The 13,333-nt window shown below is 27.8% G+C and overlaps 1 protein-coding gene across 1 annotated transcript; it reads right to left on the bottom strand.

Annotated features, from left to right (window-relative positions):
- Positions 1-9,430: 9,430 nt before the first annotated feature.
- Positions 9,431-13,003, bottom strand: BO79DRAFT_187979 (DUF171-domain-containing protein; the record flags this gene model as incomplete). Its single annotated transcript, XM_025680570.1, has 8 exons — positions 12,913-13,003; positions 12,756-12,837; positions 12,485-12,671; positions 12,266-12,304; positions 11,210-12,022; positions 10,839-10,930; positions 10,619-10,770; positions 9,431-10,550 (listed from the first exon to the last, which is right to left on the bottom strand). Exons 1-8 carry the CDS (start codon positions 12,960-12,962, stop codon positions 9,431-9,433), a joined length of 2,535 nt encoding a protein of 844 aa, XP_025543438.1. The 5' UTR covers positions 12,963-13,003.
- Between the last annotated feature and the right edge of the window lie 330 nt (positions 13,004-13,333).

Here is a 13,333-nt window from a genome sequence, read left to right as displayed (position 1 = left end):
TTTATAATTATATAAGAGCTGTTTTCTCCTTTTTTTTTTTTTTTTTTTTATTATTTTATTTTTTTTTATTAAGACTTTTATTATTATACTTTTACTAAGTCTAATTCTTATATTATTATCTTAAACTATTTTTTATATTACTACTATGCCTGCTGCTATAGCTGTTATTATTATTATAATTATTTTTATTTTTACCAGCCTGCTCTTTTATAAAAAGAAATCTATTTTTTTTATTATAAAAAATTTTTTTAAATTTCTAGATTTCTTAGCTAAAGTTTTAAAGAAAATTATTATAATCCTAGAAGTTATTAAGAAGATTACTAATATTATACTAGAAATTAAGAAGATATATAATAAGATAAAAAAGATAAAAAAATAATTTAAAATTAATAAAAATTTTAAATAAATTCACATCTCTTTGAGTATGTAATTAATATATAACTAATATATAATTAATATCTTATTATTAGTATTATAGCAGGTTATTTTGGGAAGATTACTATTAGAAATATAAAATAAAAAGAGATAGAAAAAAAAATAATTTAATAATTATCTAGATAATAATACTCAGATATAATTTCTTATAAAAATATAAATTTTTATAATTATTAATTCTATAATAATCTGATATAATTTATTATCTAATATACTTTATAAATATTATAATTTATTTATTTAAATTTTAATTTAGTATTCTTTTCTTTATTCTATTTATATTTTCTGGTTTCTATCTAATATTATTATTTTTATTTTTATTTTTATTTTTATTTTTATACTTATATTTACTGTTAATATTATACTTATTTTTATTTTTATTCTTATTATTTTATTATTATTTCTGTCTACTAGTACCAGACATAATTTTAATTATCTTATTTTTATTCTGAATAACCAGCCCCGGTTCTTATAAATAAGATTTAATTATATTTATTTTATTATTAGAATAATCTGATTTATTAAATTTTTTTAAAAAAAAATATTCTTTCTTATATACTCTAACAGGATTATCTTTTATAAGTTTATTTATATTAATAATTAAACAGATATAATATATTCTAATTATAAGTACTAAATAGCAGGAAAAGTTTTTAATATTAAATTTATTTTAAAATTTATTATAATTATATAAATTATTAAAGATATACAGAATAAAATAATAATTTTATTTATTTAATAAAGCAGTGCTGGATATATTTATAAAATATTATTTATTAATATTTATAAAATAAATTAATATTATAAACTGGATTATAATATCTGATATTAATTAATATTATTTATAAAAGTCTTTTATTATTCTTTTTATTTATACTATAATTAATCTTTATCTAGACTAGAGTAGTTATTAATAAATAATATTTATTAAATCTAAGAAAAAATATTAAATATTTAATTAAATTTAAATTAACTAGCTATGGTCTAGTAAATTAAAATAAAATTAATTAATTAATAGATTTTTTATATCTGTTAAAAAAAGAAAATAAAAATTTAATTATTAAATTTTTTTAATATTAGATCTAAGAACTTATTCTTCTATATTTTATAAAAATTATAAATATAAATTATTATATTTTTATATATCTTATAAGTAATAGAGAGACCAGGAAATATCTACTTAATTAATTATATTATTTTTTTATTATCTAGAATAATAATAAATTATTATTATATATAAAAAATCATTTTCTTAAATATCTCGCTGTCTGATTTGGAAACTCTAATTTAATTAAATAAATTAATAAAAATAATTAATTTTAATTAAATTAATTTATTTTTTTATAAATTATTATAGTCAGCAAGCAACTATTCTTATAAAAATTATTAATATAATTAAAAATTATTATTTCTATTAATCTGACTGTCAGAATTAGACTTTTACTTATTAAAAAAATAAATAAATATTAAGATTTTCTAAGAATTTTATAATAATAATAGCATAGCAGCAGTATTTAGTATTATTATAATTATAATAATATATCTTAGCTGGGATAGACTAGTTAAATTTTAGTTTTAAAAAAATAAAAAACTTAATTTATTTATTTTTTTTTATAATTTTATATAAAAAAGCCCGGCTCTGAGAAAACTAGATTATATTATTTTTTATTTTAATTATTTTTAATATTTACTTAAGATATATCTCTAATTATAATATTTTTTTTAAAAGCTATTATTATTAATAATATATAAATATTTAATATTTAAGAAATATTATTTATTTTATTATATTTAATATTAGTAGTATTTTTTATATAAGTCCTGATCAAGGAAAGAAATAAATTTATTAAAAATAAAATTAATATTAAGTTAATATTAGTTAATATATTTTAAAATAATATTTTTAAAATCTATTCTAGATAATATCTGCTATTTTTATTTATTAAATATTAATAAAAATATAAAATAAATATTAATATAATAATATTATAATATAAAAGCCAGCTACTGAGTGCTTTTATATAATAAAAATAAATAAAAGAAAATAAGAAAGTATTTATAATTTAAATATTATTTTTTTATTATTAATAGTATATTAATAAATAGATATTATTAGAATACCTAGTATATAAGTATATTTATATATAAAGTATATCTTTTATTATAAATATATATTTATAATTTTTTTATACTGCTCTATACATCTTCTTAATAAGTTTTTATATTATTATTAATTTATTTTTTAATTAATTATATTATTTTTAATATCTACCAGTCTCTTATATTCTTTAATTTATTTATTTTATAATTATTTATAAACTATCTGCAGAAATTTTTTATAATATAATTATAATCTTATTTCTTATAAAAAAAACAATTGCTGTATTTCCAGTAGTCAGAATAAATATTATTATTATTATAAAAATAAAATAAATATAATTATATAAAAAAAAAATCTTTTACTAGATATAATATAATATAAAAATAAAAATAATTAATATAATTTTTAAATTAAAACCATACTCCAAGTCCTAGTTTAATTATAATATTTTTAATTCTAATATTTATATCTTTGATCTGGGATATAAAAAGATTAATATTAATAATTTTTTTTTTATATTTATTTTATTTTTAATAAGTATAAGCAGCTGTTCTTTAAAACTCTTAAAACTATTTATATCTATATTAATAAATATATTAATTTATTAATTTTATTATATTTAATTTTTATTTACTAATATATTTATCCAGATACCTCGTAAAGATTACTAATAAGAAAGATTTTTATTTTTATATTTATATATACTTCTTTTATATTATCTGTATTAATAAGATGTTATTTTATATTAGTATTAATTATTTTTAAATTAATATATATAATATCTTTAATAAGTTCTAAGATATTATTATTTATATAAATATTAGCTAGATTATTTTATTTATTTATATTTATAATATTAATTATATTATTATTATTAAGATTTTTTATTATTCCATGTACAAGTTTTCTAGTTATTAAAAAATTATTATTTTTAAAAATTAGAATTTTATTCCTGTCTTAGTAAAAATTATATTTAATTTTATTTAAAAAATAAATTTAAGCAGGATAGTGCCTATAGTATATATTTTATATTAATATATTTTAATTAGAAATATATAATATAATATTAGAATAATTAATAATTTATAATTATTTTTATATTTATAGTATATTTTATAAAAGCCTTTTACTGAATACTTTATATTATTATTAATAGAATTAAGATAATTAATAGTTAGAAACTATAAAAATTTTAGTTATTTTTTATAAAATTATATATAATCTCATATACTACTTATTTTATTATTAATTCAGTATTTGTAATATTATTTTTTTAAGATTTTTTATTTTTATCCAGTATTATTAGTTCTCTATTCTATATAACTTATTCTTTAATTAAAAATTTCTTTTCTGAATTATCCAGTATAGAGACTAGTTTAATATATATTATTATAATAAAATTTAATAAGACTTTCTGCATACTTTTCTTTACTAGATAAATATTAAAGATTTTAAATATATAATATTTATATATAAAAATTATATAAATTTAATTTATATATAATATTTAATTTACAGCCTAGTCCTTTACAGCTTTTAAAATAATTAAAAAAAATAAATATAAATTATAATAAAGATTTTATAAGTTCAGGCTAGCTGAACTCACTAAATAACTTATAATTAATATTATATATTTATTAAAGTTTTTAGTAAATAATTTAATAATAATAAATCTTTCTCTGACTATTAATTTAATATAAATAATTATATAATTTAAGCTAGTTTTAATAAATATAATAAAAATATATATTTTCTTCCCAGGAAAATAAATCTAAATAAAAGATTTCTTTTTCTTAAGAAATATCTGGTTATAAATAATTAATAATATAATATATATTTTAAAAGTATCTTATAAAAGCTATTCCAGGTCTTCTATATTAAGTTATAATATATTATTATTATTATTACTAAGTAAGATATTAGTAAAATAATATTTTTTTATTTATATATAAAAACTTTTTATAGAGTTTTTCTTTACCACAGTTTTTATCTTTAGATTTAAATATATATAAACTATTTATTTATGCTGTCTAATAATATTAAATAATTTTATAATAATAAAAGTAAATAAGCTGCTTTTTATATTTATAAAATCTAATTATAATAAATCTAGAATTAATTTATGAAGATAGTTTATATACTAATAAATATAATTTAATTTTTTTTAATTAATAATAAAAATATTTCTATAATTTATAATTTTATAAATCTGATATACTATAAACTTTTTTAATTTAAAATTCAGATATAGTACTTTCTTAAATATAAAAAAAATATTTATTTTAATTTTATTATTTAATTTAATTAGTAGTACAGAGCCCTGTATATACTAGATTATAAAATATTAAAATAATTTTTTTAATTAATATAAAATAGTATTAGTATCTTATACTTTCTTATTAAGAATATATTTTATTATAAATTTCTAGTTATAAAATAATTAATTATTCTGTATTCCTGAAGTAGTATCTATAATTTATTATATATAATTATTAATAAATATTATTTTTATATCAGGATTTAAAAATAAAAGAAATCTTATATATTCTAGAAAATTATATATATTATTATAAAAAAATATAATTATTAATAAAATATAGAATCTAATATATAACCAAATATAAGTAAGTAAGATATTTAATTCTTTATTATATAATAAATAAATTTTATTAAATATAATAATTTTAAAGTATCCCTCCAGATTACCTGAGAAATTTATAAATATATAAAGATTAACTAGATTATATAATTTTTTTTTATTAATATATTAAGTTTTTATTATTTAGGAGCCATGGCAGGCCTCTTATATTTAATAAAAAATTATTATAATAATATATATATTTATTAACCTGTTTTTAAAGATCTTATATTTTTTTATTAATTTATTTTTAATATAGCTTCCGGCCTAGCAGTATATATTATTATAATAAAATAATATTTAGAATTTTTTAATTATTAATATAATCTTATCCATCCACTACTCAATAAGATAGGGTGGAATAATGATAATTATAAAATAATTTTTTAAAAAATTTAATTTATTTTTTTCAGCTGTAGTAAATTTATATTTAAATTTATTTAATTATTATATTATATCAGCTGTAAAAGTCTTTTATATATTTTTAAAAGAATATTTATATATAAAAAAAATATAACAGTCTTTTAAATTTTTCTAATATTAATAATATCTATAATAATCACTTTATATAATAAATTAAATTATATAATCTTAATAATATAATTAATATATATAAATTATTAAAATTTCAGTTTCTAATTATATAATATTTTTTTTATATAAAGATTTATTAGATTTTTAATATATAGATTCCTGCAGGTTTTTTTATAATTATTAAATTAATATTTTTAAATATCCAGCTACTTCTTATATATTAAAATTTTCTTATAATTCTTTAATATCAGTTATATAAGTAGATTATTTAAATTTATATTATTATTAAAAAATTATTACAGATTTTCTATAATTTAATATATATTTAATTTAAATATATAATTATTAAGTATTTTTAAAATATTTATCTTTTTTTTTATATATTTAAATTTTTTTAATATAGTCTTACTATCTTCACTAATTTTAATATTTTTAATAATTTTAATATTCTTACTATTCTTAATATTTTTAATAATTATAATTATCTCCTCTGTCTAAGCTATAATTTAAGACTTTAATAATTATAAAATAACTTTTATATAGATATAGATCTAAAACAGATCTTTAAAATTAAATATTTTTAATTAATATTTAAAAATCAGTTTTTATTAATTACTTAACAGCTTATGCTTTCAGACTGGGATTTATAATTATTATATTTTTAATAAATCTAGAAACTTATTATCAATAATAAATAATAATAGTAAGAATTCTTTATTTAATAAAATCTTTTTTATATCTAATTTATTCTTAATTTTAAAATTAATTTTTACTTTAACTACTTACTGCACTCTAGTTTTATATATTTTAATAAATTATAATTTTATTATTTTAATTACTGGAATCAGCTATAAAAATTTTTTATAAAATATTTCTGAATTCTTATCTAGCAGGATTACTTTGAAAATAATTTTATTATTATTTAATTTATTAATCTGTGATGAGCTATGTATTTATATTAAAATATTTTTTAAAATTTATATTATTATATTTATAATATTTTTAAAAAGATTTTTTTAATAAAATATTCTTTCTAATTTCTATATATTTTCTAATCTTATATTATATAAAAAATAAATAAAATATTTATTAAGATCCTATCCTGTTTTATTAATATATTAATAACTATATTTAGTAATATCTTATATTTTTTTTTTAATTATAAATTTTTAGATCCGGATAAGCCCGGCTTTTTATTTTTAATTATTAATTAGATTTTTTATTATATAATTCTAAAATTTAAACTAGTAAGATTTAACTAAATTAAATAATAATTAATTTTTCCAGTTATTTTTAAAATTGAGTTTTAGTAATTTCTATAATTTTTTTTTATTTTTTTTAGTTAATTTTTATATTATAGTTATTTCTGTTATAATTATCTTTATTATATTATTATTTATTAAGAAAGATTTTATATTATTTTTATTATTTATTTCTTTTATATTAGTATTATTTTTTTATATTATTTATAAAAACTTTCCAGCTTATTTCTAGTTTAATTTATTATTACTTTAACTATTTTGCTTTAATACAGGGAAAAAAAATAAAAATAAAAAAAATAAAAAAAAAAGAATAAAATAAGTAAGAAAAAAAGAAAGAGAAAAAATAAAAAAGTAATATAAAAAGAAAAAAAAATAAAAAAGTAAGAAAAAAGAAAAATATAATATATATAAAAAGAAAGTGAAATAATAATAAATTAATAATAAAATAATAATAAATAATCTGTAGAAAACTCAGTCAGTATAAAAAAAAAATAATAATATAATTCTTTATAGATAGATTAAAGATAAAAAAATAATAGATTTTTAATAGTAATAAATAACTATAAAATAAGCTTTAAACAGTTGATTTCTTGTTATTTTCTTAAATATAATTTTAAAGTAGTATATAAATACTAGTATAATTATAATATATAATATAACAGAATACTTATAATTTATCTTAGTCAGTAATTATTGGGAACTGTTATGCAACTGGCCACAACTCCCGGCAACTTCCACCAGCGGCCTACTATGTAGTAGTGTGATCTCCATAAAAGGAGTGTCTTGGTCCTGAAGTCTAGAAATTCCCGGAGGACTACAACAACACGCCACTTCTTATCTTGATCCAAGGCTACAGTCGAGATATCATCTGATGTAGTGTATGTCATTGTCTTGAAGGTGATAACAGCTTTGAACCACCTAGAGTTAGTGCCATTGCTGTTAGCCTTCCGACTAATGCGTGCTCTTGTGTCGGGGAAGGCTACAGCTGACAGGCCAAGTAGAATAATTACCAAGGACATGAGCTTTGCTACCTCGGTCTGTTCTGTTGAATCCGCAGCCTTTGCGTGTCGGGTTCGGACAGTTCAACAGCCCCAGATCTCTCAGGCATGAGACAGTGAAGATGCTTGGATGTTGACAAATTGCTAGATCTGTGGCACGTGCCTGAGTCGCCCACAACTTAACGCATCTAGAATCCTATATGTATTATTTCACACCCCTTGTAGATCCGCGCGTATTATTTAGGGCAAAATTATAAAGAATCATATCAGTATCTGCTAAGATCCATTATTAATAAGCTAGCTGTATAACGATGGGCTAGTGTAAATTGCTTAGGGTTTAGAAAGAGTCTGGAAGAGGTTGTGGTTAGGCAGGGTCGTGGCTGGTTGACGGGCCCCAGTCCCATACCCAAAGCAACACAAACTTACAATTTTAATTGCATGATCTACCACTATCGGACCCGGATTTCCCCTTTCTTACAGTACATCATTCGACAGGCGCAAAAGGCCACACAGCAAAAAGTCTCAATGCAATCACAAATTCACACGATGCATGTCTTAAAGATCCTACAAACTACTACTCTGTATATAGACAAATGGGTAATAGATAAAAGTCTCACCAACACTTTACGCCATACTACTCTTACTTACTACTATGCTCATTACTACTGAGTTCTACCAGTACGTCTTGAAGACTACTAGCTGATTCAATACCCTACATAATAATAACCCGCCTCTCCCCAAACCCTAGGCTGTAGCCACAAAACACCTAGAACCAAGAATCACCCGATGAAACACACAATATGTGCGCCCCCAACCCGCGGATGAAACGAAAGTGGCTGTCAAATGGTCGAAACGGAGGAATGTGGACTCGCAGGGCCTCTGGTATGCAGTATGTGGAGCCACACACTCACACACACCACCGTCCGTCCGTAATGCATCATGCGGGCTGGGGAACATTTCAAATTCATTTGACGTTGTACAACGTATGTGGTTACATTCCGCGCATGATATCTAAATAAATTAATTTAATTTATGGAAACTATGTGATATTGTTCATTGTGGGAAAGTATGTAATACGAAAATGAGGATATTACTTGCTTTGCTCCATTCCATGGGGTTTTGAGGTGTCTGGGCTACTTCATCTTCATAAGCGCTAGGAATTCTGAGGAGAAAAGTTCGTTATTTGATGGCTGATAAGATTACTGTGTACAGGTTTTGCTGGCTTGGCAGATATGGGGGGGTTTTTTGCGTTGGGAATTTGCCATGGGTGTTGTCGTGGCAGGTGGGTTAGGGTTGTATGTGCGGAATCCAGCACGCCCGTTCCAGACGGTGGTGGTGGTGGTGGTGGTGGCGGCGGTTGGACACTGGAGTGATAGGTAGGGAAATAAAAAGACAGATAGACGCAAGGTAAGGATTTTGATCTCTCACCTGGATTGAGCGCCTATCATGGGAGCTGGAAATATTAGCCGTCGTGATGATGTCTGTGTGTCTTTCTCAGCTGGTGGGTGCCATCAAAGAGGCCGTGGAGACTCGTCAGCCCCATCCAAACGGCTTCCTCCGTGCGGATGGTTCTGCTTCCCTGTCCGGGCAGGAAGTTTACCCAATAGTCGAAGAGTTTGTCGGCATCTGATGGGCGGATGGCCATGCCACGGAGTTGGGGATCGTTCCGGACTGCTGCCTCGATCCCAGCAACACCACCAAAGACGACGAGAATGTGCTGGAAGTCTGGAAGGTGCTGTTCGCCACAAGGGATGTGATGTTGCTCGTAGCGATCGTGTGCTTGTTGGGGCTTCTCTTCTAGCACTGTGGAGATAGACATACCACGCTCGGACGTGCCGAAGGATAGGTCATAGCCACCGTCATAGGGACACTCCGTAAAAACAGAGGAGAGAGACCGACATCGTCGCACATAGTAGCCCCAGTAATATCCCGCCTCAACACGAGGAGTGGATGAGTGTACGGGTTCTGCATACGGGAATCCATGCTGGGGAAATCGGACTGTTACTCGGGCATGTTCTGGAAGGTGGACGTTTGGAAGAAATATTTTCTGTGTGAGACCTGTGTCCACAATTGTGGCAGGGCCATTGTTAATAGAGCCGTTACGATGGTGGAACTGATGATCATTGCCCATCTGAGTGACCTTGCTGGTCGAATGTCTGTTTCGCGCTGAATATCGGTCAGGACTAGAAACAACAATGCCTTCACGGAAGTCGCACCACTCATTGGCACGCAAGTGATGGGGCATATCCAAGCTTGGTAGCAATCCAGCTGTGCGAAGATTGGGATGGATAGGAAAGAGGTGTTTGCGCAAGTATGGTGGAGTCTCGAGGTACGACAGAATATGAGTCAGGAAGTGTGAAGGGTCCGAATTCGCGGTATAGGCTTTGGGAGAGGATGCACCGCCATCCATTTGGTTTCTAGTTTTGGCAATGGGTGAGTCATTGTGATCTTTATGCTCTTGAAAGTCATAGTATGCACCATATTCATCATCGTCAAAGACCACGACTTCGTCGACGCAGAAGACGGCGAGGGCGCGCGCGATCACACCGGCTAGGAGGGTCTTTTGCTCGACAGAATGCGCGCTGTACAGCAGATGTTAGTGTTGACTACATCAGTAGCCCCTAGGGTGCATTGATCGAGGTTATTTTACTTGGCTATGATGCTGCCCGGAATGGCAACGCTCAGAGTATGCGATCGGCCACCCTTGGGGTGGAAGACGGCTGAGGGCTTTTCGGTGAATAGGGAATTGATTGTGCCATTGTGGTGCGATGGAGGACTATCTTCGTGGGTAGTCTTGCGTCTCTACATGATTAAAGCGATCTCAAGTCAGACACTGTTATTAAAAGGAGTGTAAGCTGTCATTGACATACCTTATAGTTGGGACGGCGCATCGCAGGGCAGCAGGAGGAAGCAGAGAGCGATGGAGAAGGGTGAAGAAGGGGAAGTAGAGGATGAAAAGGGACTTCAGGAACGAACGCTTCTCCATTTGACGAGACAAAAGATCCTTTCGTGGAGTAGGGGATGGCCCAAACAACACACAGTGGACTAGTTCAAAGGCTTTGGTTGACCGATCACATTTCCTGACGATGACGTTGAGCTCCACCGTCTCCACCAACGTTAAGTCAACATCCTGACGAGGTTACTCTGTAGTAATTGCTCAACTCAAACTATAGATGCTCCTTAAGAAAAGCACCTTCCAGGAACGTTTCCACAAAATCGGATACATTTTCCGTTCAGTAACCACTACCACTACCACTACTAGCAATTCCCGTCGTCTCCTCCTGCATAATCTTCACCCCCGAACTGCTCCCAATACGCGCCGCTCCTGCTTGCAACATCTTGCGACAGTCCTCTGCTGACCGTACTCCTCCACTGGCCTTGACCTTAGTGCCCTTTCCAACCAGATTGGCCGTCTCTCGCATAAGAGCAACGTTCTCCAAGTTCGCTCCGGGCCCACTGAACCCAGTACTAGTCTTGATGTAATCCGCTCCAGCTACACACGCCAGCACCGAGCCCGCTATGATCTGCTCGCGGGTCAACTGAGACGTCTCCAAGATGACCTTTAGCCCGACGGGTGCCGGGGCTGCTTTGCGCACTTCCAGCACGTCCGCATAGACATCCTTGAACTTTCCCTCTTGTAGAAGAGGATAGTTGAGCACCATATCGAGCTCAGACGCTCCCAGCTTCACTGCCTCCTTCGCTTCAGCTGTCTTCTCGTCCGTCTTGTAAGTTCCCTCATGGAACCCAACCACACAGGCTACGCCGACAGCCGGATGCTCTTTCAGGTTCTGGACTGCTCGAAATACATGATTCAGTCGGACGCAGACTGTCGCGAATTGGTGCTGGATGGCTTCCTGACAGAGGTCGTCGATCTGTTGCTCCGTCGCTGTCAAGGCTAGCTGGGTGTGGTCTATGGTACGATTGATTTCAGATGAAATGTCATATGATGGGAAGGTCGTAGGGAGTGATTGTTGGACGCTGGAGATCAGCGTCGCCCATTCGGCATCGGTTTGTGGTGTAGTCATGGTGTGATAATGGACCTGATGATTGCGGCCTTATCAATAACTTTGAGATCTTATGGACGATCACAGCAACCAAGATGCAATGAACTTGATGTAAAAGAGAAAATAGATTAAAGAACTAGTTGGGTCTGGAAGGTACTGAAGCTCAGATGATTTCCCGGCACCGGCCCCTCTTTTGCGGGGCATTGGCATTTCCCCATGAATTTACCCATGGGAATCAACGGCGTTGTTGATCACCACTAGATCGGGCCTAAAATATCACAACTTACAACTACACAAAGCATCATATACGACTCTTCTACAAGCCATACCAACTCCCTACACATCCCATCTACCACAGAAGAATCCAATCACAACAACTCCATTCCATTGTTCCAATCCATAATATAATCAATAAAGAGCGCCCTATCAAACTCCCATCCCTCCAATACCACCATATCTCATTTTCCAAGCCCCCTTAAAGACAGCACCCCCAGATCAACCACAGCTCTTACACTCCGGCCCACGAATATCATCTACCCGACCGATCCTCGGTCCACCACCACCACCACCGCCGCCTCCGGGACCCCATGATCCGCCTCCACCTCCACCTCCACTGCCCCAGCGAGCACGAGTATTGGGAGTTTTCCCTGACTGAGTAACGTTGAATCGGGAGTTCTGGGCTGCGGTGTAAGGGTCCAGCTAGATCATGACATGTACCGTTAGTATAGGGTTCGGCTGGATGGGACTCCTAGTTGGAAAAATGGGTGTAGGTGTAGTGCATACCGAGAATAGGCTGACGATATACAATCCGAGGAAGAGGTAGATGTTCTCGACGAAGCGGATGATTCGGACTGTGATGGGGGGACTGGACGGAGGGTGAAACTGTTAGTTCTGTCGTTCAAGTAGGGTTGGGGGTAATCATGGATGGATGGGGATTTACCTTGCGAGAACGCGTCCCCCAGACACGTAGGTCTTTGGTTCGGATGCCATGCTTGTGTCGGTTTGGGGGAGTGAAGAGTGAGATGGATGATTGGTACAGGAAGAAGACGATGGGAGGCGATGCGATGCGCCAGATAGCGAGCTTGCTGGAAGAGGTTTAGCGCCTTTAATGGGGACTGTGTATTTCCTTATTTGGTCTAGTGCATAGAGACCCTTAGATGACATCAGTTTTTATACAACTTGAGACAGGGTTTAATGTTGATTTTCCCCTGTAGCTAAAACAACTGCTACATACGAATGAAACTTATCTATTTATGGATTACTGAGAGCTGCAGGTAATGTGACTATTCGTGGTAGACTGCGCAGCGAGTATCACACAGGTGTCAAGCATCAGCACCGCTCGTTGGAACTACTTCCGTCTG

This window comes from Aspergillus costaricaensis, assembly GCF_003184835.1.
Source record: "Aspergillus costaricaensis CBS 115574 unplaced genomic scaffold BO79scaffold_4, whole genome shotgun sequence".
NCBI lineage: Eukaryota > Fungi > Ascomycota > Eurotiomycetes > Eurotiales > Aspergillaceae > Aspergillus > Aspergillus costaricensis.
The sequence above is the reverse complement of the archived record's forward strand: the minus strand, read 5'-3'. Positions and strand labels throughout refer to the sequence as shown.